The following is a 10,562-nucleotide window of genomic DNA, read 5'->3' as shown; positions in this document are numbered from 1 at the left end:
CTCCGCAGCGGCCCCGGGCCGAGCCATGGGCGGCGTTGGCGGGCGGCGGGCGCTGCCGCGGGCGCTGGCGCTGCTGACCGTGCTGGCGCTGCCCCGCGGCGGCGGCGCTGCGATGGACGAGTGCTTGGAGGAGCGGAGCGGGCGGCCGCAGCGTTGCATGCCCGAGTTCGTCAACGCCGCTTTCAACGCCACGGTGGTGGCCACCAACACGTGCGGCACGCCGGCCGAGGAGTACTGCGTGCAGACCGGCGTCACCGGCGTCACCCAGTCGTGCCACCTGTGCGACGCCTCTCAGCCCCACCTGCGGCACGGCGCCTCCTTCCTCACCGACTACAACAGTCAGGCCGACAGCACCTGGTGGCAGAGCCAGAGCATGCTGGCCGGCGTACAGCACCCCGCCGCCGTCAACCTTACCCTGCACCTCGGTACGGGCCGTGCGGGGAGCGGGGATGGGGAGGAGGGGAGGAAGGAGGGGAGCCGCGCCGCGGGACGCCGCTCTCGGCCGCAGGGTTGCGGCTGCTGTGTGGGGCGGGGCTCGGTGGTCGCTTTGGTCCCTTCCAGCTCGGGGTTCGGGGACACGTGCGATGGAAGCCGCGCCGTACGCGGTGCGACGCCCGTCGTTGTGCGGGTTGGGCTGGGAGCACGTGGCTTCGTAGAATGGGCTGGGTTGAAAAGGGCCGCAGTGCTCTTCCAGTTCCAACCCCTTGCTGTGCGGGGTCCCAAGCACCCGACCAGGCTGCCCAGAGCCACATCCCGCCTAGACGTCCTCGTCCTTTCCTTTTGCTTTTCTTAGAAGTGGCCCCTCGACTCCCCATTCCTAGCTCCTTTGCCTGAATTCCTTCTCACTGAGACTTCACCGCAGCGATCTTTCCTTTTTCCAGTACTGCCCCGTACCCCCGTGGCTGAGCAGTGGGGCGGTGGGGACATGCCGACCCCCGGTGCAGCAAAACAGAGCTGTGTGGGAGGGACGTTCCTTCAAACAGTGGCAGAAAAGGACACAAAGCAGCACAACATGTCTTTGGAGTGCGGCACTTCTGGGCAGGGGGCTGGATTTTCTCAGGCTCGTCGTTTTTTTCAGAGCATATCCTCCCTTTGCCTTCCCGCAGCTCTGTTGCTCTTACTATCCCTGTGTTGCACGTATCCGCATCTTCTTGGGCTGTTACACGTGTCCCCCCACCCCCTGCCTGGACCTGGCCTGGTGTCTGTGCATTGCAGCCTTTCCTGGGCAAGGACACAGCTGCTGCCATCCTAACAGAGGCATGGGCAACGCTGTGGGCCTGTGACTGTGGGTCCAAGCACTGCTGCTTGTGGCTCTTTGGGCATCTCTGTCTTGGAGCTGCCAGTTGTTGGGAGAGATGGACTGCAGGGCTCCTCCACCCCTCTGTCAGCGCTCATCCCTTTATTTGGCTGCGAGGAGAGCAGCGGTGCTGGTTATATACGTGGTCTGCAGAGAGCAGCTCAGAGCACGACTGCCATTTGAAGGCATTTACAAGGAAACTCAGGCAAGGAGCCAGCTCTTGTGCTCAGCTCCAGTCTGATTTGCTGGTTGTTTGCAGCAGAAGAGAATTTTTTCTTTAAGAGCAAAAAGGCAGCTTTTTGTAAAGGGTGGACTGCAGAACGTGCCTAATGGAAGCATTCAGCACATGCAACAGGATGCAAGGAGTTGCTGTGTGCCATTATTGAGGCTGCTGGGTGCCCTGTTGGAGCTCAGCAGGGGGCTGCTCTGTGTCTTCTTGGGAAACAGCTGAGAGCATGGGAGGGTTTGTGTGAGCAGATAAAGCTTTGCATCTCTGCTGAGTGGTGATTGATTTGTGGGGAGAGTGCTTAAGTTGGCACTACAGGGCTCTGCATGCTGGTGGAAGCGCCCTGCAGGATCTGTGTGACTCTCAAACTGCCATGTGGGGGTGGGTTCAACCACCTTGCCACCTTCCTTCTGTAAAGGCTGCTCATTGCCCAGCATCATTCACCTGGGAGAGCCCTGCTGCTCCTGCACTTGGTTGGGAAATCCCTGGGAGCTGTGCTGGGGCTGGGCTGGGAGCGGCTCGCCCAGTGCCTGCACTGCGGTATTTGTGGAGCCCCAAGGGGACTCTATTTTAGTTGGTCTCACAAAGGCTTGATTTACATTTTGCAGGTTTCAACATGAGGAGCGAGGAGATCAGGCTTCGCGTGGCCAGCAGTTGTTCAGTGCAGTTATATAAAGCAGATTTAAAGCTCTTTATCGCTTCCCTCATACCCTTTAAATTCCTAAGTTTTCTCCCATTCCTCTGTCCTGCACCCTTTTGGGATGCTGATGCCACTGAGGCATTCAGGAACGCTATCCATGGCGGCACACTTATTTTAGGGGATGGAGAGAGCTGGAGTTGGCTGGTGGTTTAGCTGCAGAAATAGCTGCTGTTTGTGCTCGCCCTGTGTCACAGGAAGGGTTCATCACTGGCCTTGATACAGCCAGTGACTGCTTTTGCAGTCCCAAATCTTGGGAACTTTGCAGCTCGGAACTCTTTGCTTAATGAACAACGTGTGGTTTGCTCAGTAGCGTTTCCCTCGCAAGTAGCAGCCCTGGCTGCTGCCTTATGGGGGAATGAACGTGGATCTGCAGGCAGCACGGGGACAGCCACCTCCGTGCTGGGGGGAATGGGCCTCTGGTTCCCAGGGTTTGTAAACTGCGGTGTAAAGAATGTAAATGCAAGCCTGCGAATGTTGTCTGACAGTGTGCAGCTCTGTGGTGGGGTACAGCTCTGTCTGTGGGGAACGATACATCCCTCACTGGTTGCTTCAGAAAATACCACGGGTTTTGTAATGTCCCTGTAAACAGTGGAAATCTCTGTTGTCCTGCTGCACAAACAGGAACGGGTTGTTTTTTCCCCCAGGTGCTTTACAGGCTCGAGGTGAGGGGTGAGTGGTGGTGCCTATGCTGAGGGCTGTGGTGTTATCACCTGCTCTGTGTGAGACCCTGTGAAGAGCACGACCCATTGACATCCATTTGCAAGGAGTGTCCTTGCGATGGCCCGTAGCATCCTTTGAGTGACCTGGCTTTGAGATGACGTTGTTCATCTTTGCTATACGCTGGAGTAGCCTATGAGAACAGATGCATTGTGAATTGTGTTTGCTGGCTGCTTTCCATGCTGTGGGCTGGAGCTGCTCTTAGCTTTGTGGGAGTGGGCTTTGGGGTGGAAGCATACATTCTGGCTTTTTCCTCTGCAGAAGCTTGGAAAATGGTGAAAACCCATCAACTGTAAAAAGGAGCAGAAGTTATATTTAAGTTGAAATACCAATACCACCCGACCTTGTTCTTTAATCTCTTTTCCACTGGTCCAGGCCTGATTGAGAGATCATCTAAAAACAACAGAAGCCCATGAAATGTGGTGATCTTCACCATTTTGTTTGGAAACTGGGTGGCACAGCTTTCCTGGTTTCCGTGCTTCTACTTGTTGTAGATACTCCGATGCGATAGTCATCAAAGAGATGCTTCCAGTGCTAATCACGCCTGCAGTCCTGACACAACACAGCTGTGTTCGCTCGTGGAGAATTTCAAAATTTCCTCTTTCAGAAATAGTATCCAAAAACTATTGTTGGATTTTTGTCTGTGTGTGTGTGTGTGTAGGTGAGCCAGTATGGTCTTGTATATAGGAAGCAGAACTCCAGATAGCTGTAGGATCTTTGTACGTTTGGTTTTGGGTGCTGTTGTTTCTGTGGGGGAAGGTGTTTATAGGGATGGTACGTTGAGATCTTGCAAAGATGCAGGATTTGTGGATTCCTGTGGATTTCTGTAGCGTTCTGGTCTTTGTTGCAGAGAGAAATGCTTGGAGAGTTGATTATTCTTACTGGGTGCCATGTTCTACTGAACCAAACCACCAGGACCTGCTGGGTAGGGATGGTTGTTCTCAGCACCTCGGTGACTCGCGTGTGGCTGTCCGCAGGGCCTGCTCCCTCCCGTGCTGCAAGGCCGAGTGAGCTCTGTAGAGCCTCAAGCTGGCAGCACTCCAGTTCTCAGCAAATTGCTTTCATCTTGTGATTTATTTTCCCAAGGTCTGCTTTCTGGCCCAGCCTCCATTGGCCCTGAGGAGCCGCGGTTTCTGCCGTGCGCCCAGCACCTGGCACATGGCTGCAGGGTGCTGCTGGGGGGGTAAAGTGCCTGCATCCAGACATGTTCTCTTGTTAAAACAGATTTTTTTTCCTTTCCTCATGTGTTCCATTTTGGTAGTGCAGTTTTGGAAAGAAAAATCTCGATAATCCTCTTTGAATTAAGAGGTGATGTTGCTCGTCAGGGGCTTTAAGCTAATGGTTGCACTTGGTCTCTTAAAGAGGGAATAAATGGGCCCATTTCTTCATGCATGTGTGGGGTGGGTGGCTGAGCTCGGTGATGGTGGTGATCTCATGGAGACCGATGGAACGGAGAATTGCTCCCTTCTGTAAAAGCCTTTCTTGATTTCACAGTGTTCAGTAGGCTCGCTTGACTTAAGTGATGTTTTTTCTTTTCTGAGGACTTCTGTGGTCCGTTTCTAGTTCTGCCGGTTATTTATAGCCCTTCCATCTGCAGCCCTTGACGTGTCCATCCTGTGGGATTTGGCTGTGGGACGCTCTTCCCGGCAGCTTTTGGGCCGGGTGAGGGGCAGCCCTCGGTGGGGCCGCACCGCCTCCATCTTTGGACACAGCCGATGTGTGGGTGTGCAGCCCGCATTGCTCGCCTCTCCTTTCTCAGCTCCCTGCATCCTGCCTGGGCCCTCTTGTTCCCATATCCCTGCTCCTGGCGTGTATGGGCCGTGCGTTTGGGGTCCCTCCCCGATCTCCTGTTGGTGAAGGGCAGTCTTCTCCCTGCTGCCCTCTCAAGATTTTGGCGAAGGGATGCCGGGGTGGAGATCCATGGGTGCTCTGCAGGCATGAGTTAACTGATTAAATTACCAGCATTACACGAGTCACTGCTCTTCTGCTTTCTAAGCAGAGTGACTCTGCGTGCATCTGTACGTACACACCGCCTCTTTCTCATCCTGAATGGCTGTTGGCCGCTGGTAGTTTGTCAGTCTGAACACATGGAGCCGCTTGTTGCGGTGCCAGAACCCTTGACTTCTGGTTAGGATGGAGGCCTGTGGTTTGGGGAAGGGCTGCTGTTTCAAATACCTCAAGGAAACAATGGCACAGCTTGCAGAAAGACACATCTGGTACTGCAGTGCTCTTAATTGTGTCTGTTACTATCTTAAAAAGGTAGTGATGGTCCTAAAAAAGTGCACTTTCTCCATTCCTGGATGCATTTCTTTGCACTGGGGAACTGGGGCTACTGGAGGAGGACAAGGCTGTTGGAAGCTGCCTCAATAGATGATGTGTTTAAAGAGACTCTTACTGACCCTGTGTTCCCTGGCATGTCTGTGAAGGCCTTGTTGTGTCACCGTGAGTCACCACAGACATCTCCACTCCCCTGGGAGCTGCCAGCAGCTGGCCCAGAGCCTCCAGGCTGGGACTGGGTTGCTCATAGAGCCAGGACAGCAGGGAGGAGTGGTGCTTGTGGCACTGCTGGTTGCTGGGCAGCTTCATGTGTGTTCTCAGTACGTCCATCCCCAGCAGGATGCAGGAGCTGTGTAAGGGTATAGCATCACAGAATCACCAAGGTTGGAGAAGACCACCAAGGTTGGAGAAGACCTCCAAGGTCATCTGGTCCAGCCATCTGCTTATCACCAATACTTCCCACTAAACCATGTCCCTCAGTACAACATCTAAACATGTCCGTGGCAGCGTGGAAGATGCTAGAAATCCTGAACTCGAGGGGGCCTTTGGAGTCCCTCTCAACCTAAGTCATTCTGTGACTCTGAAAGTTGGTAAGGAACATCAGATTTCCCCAAATCAGATTGGTTGAGTTTCTGTGCTTTGTGCAAACCAAAGCATGACAACAATGATGCTGCTTTTTGATAACAAATGATATTTTGCTCCTGATTCATTCTACCTTACAGTGGTGCCTGAGAAGTGGAGCAGCTGTGATGCAGCTGCAGCCCTGGCTGTTTGCGAGCACGGGGTTGCAGCCCTTGTGAGCTGCTCAGACAAGTCAGAGGAGGGATGGTTTGAGTTTTGGGTGCACTTGAAGTACTTGGCTCTGGTCTTTCCCTACTTACTAACCAAATGGATGTTTATTACTGCCAAGGATTTGGATGTGCTGTAGCAGCAGTGGTGTGGTTTGTGCTGCTGACGCTGCTCCCTGCACGCAGTGTCACTTGCACATGGAAGGGGCCAGAAATCTTTATGGGAAGCTCGGTTCTTCCTATTGCAAAACCTCATACCGAATATGACTCCTCGTTAATTTGTCCATGAATTGATTGCCTTTTTCATGTCATCCAGATGGTCTGTTGCAACTTCAGGGGCTGTGGCACGATCTTTTGTTGAATGCTTGGTGGGAAATTAACATGCTGCTCTGGCAGATGGGAGGGACCCTGTCCTCTGGCCCTTCTGTCACGCAAATCCAGCTTTTCTCTTTCTCCCCTACCCCTAAAAAGTCTACATTAACTTGAAAACAGTGGGAGGGAATTAAATGTGTTTTGAAAGGGTGATCCCATGGGTAGGGGTGGTATTGAGTGCTTACACAGGGTATAGAAAGGGCTTGTGGGAAGAGAGGTGGTTCAGCAAAATGAATGGCGTTTAGAGTTGTTAATCTGTGTCATTAGCACTGTGTACCAGAAAGTTTAAACTGTGCCTGACTAAATAGCACGAGTCTTTGAAATTCACAGCAGTGCTGGCGGCCCGCTGGCTTTTATCCTCTCTTGCTGCACCCTGCCTGCTCCAGCTGTTGTGCCCAGCATCCTGCATGCTCCACATCCCCACTGCTCCCTCGTTTCTGCCGCCAGAAAGCCATCTGTGAAGAACCCGCAAGAGGTTGACTTGAAGAGACCTGCAGAAAGCAAGTTGGTGTTGCCATTGGACCCATGGAGTGAAAGTGAGCATGGGAGGGGGCAGAAGGCACACCTCACATCTCTGCTCTGGGTGCGTGGTTAATGTAACACAGGCAAACTTTATCATCCCCTTCTGAGGAGTGATGTGTGTCCAATTTGCTCAAGAGATCTGTTGGTCGCAGTGCAGCAGTTTGTACTTCTGTAGTGGTGTGTATCCTAAGAAGCCCTCACCTCCTTCAGGTGACCGTGCTGGCTGCCTGCAGTGCTTTGAGTCAGGCTTCTCTTGAAACAGGTGGCTGCCATCTGTCAGCTGTTGCTTTTCTCTTGGTGGTTTCTGGATGGCATATTTTGTCACAGGTAACTCAGCAGAAAAGTCTACTGATTGCTGAAAGGATTTTGTAGAACTGTTAAGCTTGGAGAAGAACTTTAAGGTCCCCAAGTCCAACCCCACCCCACCGTGCCCACTGACCACATCTCCCAGTGTCACACGTGTTTTTTGAACACATCCAGGGATGGTGACCCCACCACCTTCCTGAACAGCCTGTTCCAATGCCTTACTACTCCTGAGGAGAAACTTCACCTAATTTTGGTTGTCAAAACCCCTTGAGGGTATTTTTTAAGTACAGTGGTTGCTCACCAAGTGATGCTCAGTTACCTCTTGGGTCAGAAGTGGCAGTTGCTCTGAGTTGTGCTGCAAGGCATTGTGCCACCTCCAAAATAATGGTTGCTCCTCTGTGAAGTAGTTCCTTTCAAGGAAACAAAAGAATACAGACTTGGTGGCTTATGGAAGTGTCCTGCCCCTGATGATAGCTATTGGTCTACTTCTGCTTTCTGAGATGTCAGGCAAGATAGAGAAGATGATCCTCCGGTAAAAGTGGTGGTACTGTAGAGTGAAGCATTGAATTCTGTTGTAATGATTATCTTCCCATTCACCATCCCTGGAGGTGTGCAAGAAACGTTTATATGTTGTACTGAGGGGCATGGTTTAGTGGGGAAATACTGATTGTAGGTGGACAGTGGGACTGGATGGTCATGAGCTCTTTTCTGACCTTGGTGATTCTTTGAATAACTTTAGTGTCAGAGGTCATTTTATATATATATATATATATACATACATACATATATATATATATATATATATATACATACATACATATATATATATAATATATATATATTATATATATATATACACACAGCCATTTGAGTTGAAAGAAGCTTAAATTGGAGCTCAATGTGCTTTATTTATTTATTTATTTTTAACATCCCTAGGAGAGGTATGTTTAAAGGCTTGAAGAGGAGGATTCTTAAGCCAATGGAAGAGAGTACTTGTCATTCTGAATCAGCAGTTACCAAGGAATTAATAAACAGGTGGTGCATCATTCCAGGAACGTCTTCCATCTCCCCTGCCTAAAGGCCACATGCTGCTTTTCTCTGAAGGATATGAACAAAATAAAACAAGCATTAAGCTTCTCCAAAACTAAACATGGGCAATAGGGGTGTGCTGGGCTCCCAGTTATGGGCTCGGCTCATGGCAGCTCAGATTGCTACCTGATCTGTGCCATTCAGGTACCTGCTTCTTTCCCTCTTCTCTTCCACTGGCCCCACAGTTTTTATGCTGTAGCTTCGTGCCTGGTTACTGTGACAACAGAGCATAGGGCAGAAGTTTGCTGGTGCCCAAGCAGTGCAGCATTTTTGGGCCACGTCCTTCATTTGGAAGGAGGCAGTGAAGATGTGGCTTTCCACACCGTCCCAGCCTTGTAGCTCCACCACAGCCCTGATGCTGTGGGCTCACTCAACTAAGCCCAGAGATAACCACAGCTGGGTTTGGTGATAGTGGGACTGCGGGCGGATGCCGGGGAGGGGGGGGGGGGGGGGGCGGGGGGAGGGGAGTGCTGGGAATGTGCAGCCTAAGGCTCTGATTTCAGTTTGGAAAACACCCTAAAAGAGCTTTGAACACGGAGCCTCGTGGTAAGGCTCATCAGAAGGGAATGCTTTGGTTGGCGCAGATCTGCCCCGAGCTGATGCTCAGGCTTTGGTCAAAGGAAGGAAATGAGCTCGCTGAGACTTCCGCCTGTGTGCCACGCGTGGGGACACTTCATCTGACAACCTGGGAAAGAGATGGAGAGATCAGGGAGCCTTCCTGTGGTGGGACTTCATGCATAAGGCATTTGTGAGCATGCTTTTGCTCAAAAGCAGAATTCTTGCAGCGTTTGACTTTATGCAAAACGTCCTGATTGTATGTTGGGATTCAGCTGCCCTAGCTTGTTCTAGCTGACTTTGCATAAGCAGATCTCTTGAATTAATGGCCCATTAAAATAAGCGGGCAAAATGATATTTCTGCAGCTGTCTGACTGCTGGGAAAGCAGATTCAAGGACAGCAGGTTGATATGTAGGGTGGTTTTTGTTGTTTTGTTTTTTTTTTTTTTAACTGTTCATCATAATTTTAGAAAAAAAAATGAAACTAAAGCCTGATTTTCATAACTGTTGCTGAAGTATTGGATGGCGCTTCCAAAGGCAGTATAAGTTACATGCTTGCTCACTTTGGTGTTAATAACTCAGTGGTTTTTCTTGCTGTGGGCTCAGGGCTCCTGTGGTGATGGATGAGAGAGGGCTGGTGGGAGAGCAGCGTGCTGCTGGTGGTCACTGCACATCTGAACAAAGGATGGATGGATGGAGGCTGGACATGTCCGTGGTGCCTCAGCACTGTGCTGTGTTCAGTACTCAGCAGCTCCTGCAGAACAATTGCTGTGAACACGTCAGGTTGGCTGGGCTGGTGTTGTGTCAGCATTCTTCTCATTGAAAAGCTTCCCAAGGAGCTGTGTGTGCCAGCCTTGTGTCTACAGGAGGCAGCTTCCCTGTCTGCTCTGCCACTGTGTGAAGCTGCAGATAGCCTGTGTACAAGGATACACCTTTGTAGAATACAGCTGTGAGAAAGGTTGTGCCGCCTTCTGATTTTTTTGGGGGTGGAGGGGGAAGAGCTCTTCAGGCCAGCGAATGAGCTGTTAGCCTTAAGAAGAGGATTTTCTTGATGCAACTTTCACCTACTTGCTTAATCTGCAGCTGCCTGGAGGAATGGAAAATGAGCTTAAGTGTACCTGGGGGCATCTCTTGCAGAGCTTTCCCTTTAATTGTGTCCTACCCACACAGAGATAAAGGTGAGGAAGAGAAGCCCTGGAGTGATGCATTTCTGTGCAGGTATGCAGCTGTGCCTTTGGTTCAGCTCTGTCCTGTGCTGCTGTGATCCCAGGTGCTCAAGCACTGCTTTCCAGCATCTCCCATTCCCAAGACTGCCACACCGTGCTAGGTTAGGGATCTTCACAGTGTATTTGGGCTGCAGGAGGCTGTAGCTTGCATTCTTGTTAATGTGGCTGGTGCTGAGTAAGTTCTTCCACTCTTTCAATTGCACTTCCTTTAGGTTTATGTCCTTCTCACAGATGGAAAAAATGTTAAAAATAGCAGGGCCATTGTGCTGGTGCTGGGAGTCCTGCTGGCAGCCAGGCATGCACTGCATCTTAGGGAGCACTGGGATTTGGGTTGGTCTCCTGTGCCTTCCTGCCCTGCCACCTGGAGCTGGGAGGGGAACCTTTTGTGTCCCCAAACGTGAGCTTACACCACTTGCTTCAGCAGATACGTGGGCTTATCTCAGGCCTGCAAAGCGCTTGCCCAGCGTTACTCTGCATCCAGCTGTCT

The 10,562-nt window shown here is 51.2% G+C and overlaps 1 protein-coding gene across 1 annotated transcript in view; it reads left to right on the top strand.

Annotated features, from left to right (window-relative positions):
• The first annotated feature begins 25 nt into the window (after positions 1 to 25).
• Positions 26 to 10,562, top strand: part of LAMC1 (laminin subunit gamma 1) — a 50,503-nt gene continuing 39,966 nt past the window's right edge. The window contains exon 1 of the mRNA XM_042873199.1: positions 26 to 425. Within this exon, the coding sequence (XP_042729133.1) occupies positions 26 to 425 (400 nt within the window). The remainder of the gene's footprint in view (positions 426 to 10,562) is intronic.

Source organism: Lagopus leucura, unplaced genomic scaffold (assembly GCF_019238085.1).
Source record: "Lagopus leucura isolate 7727_CA_CO unplaced genomic scaffold, USGS_WTPT01 Super-Scaffold_100009, whole genome shotgun sequence".
In the NCBI taxonomy this organism is placed as follows: Eukaryota; Metazoa; Chordata; class Aves; order Galliformes; family Phasianidae; genus Lagopus; species Lagopus leucura.
Note: the sequence above shows the minus strand (reverse complement) of the source record. Positions and strands in the feature narration are given on the sequence as shown.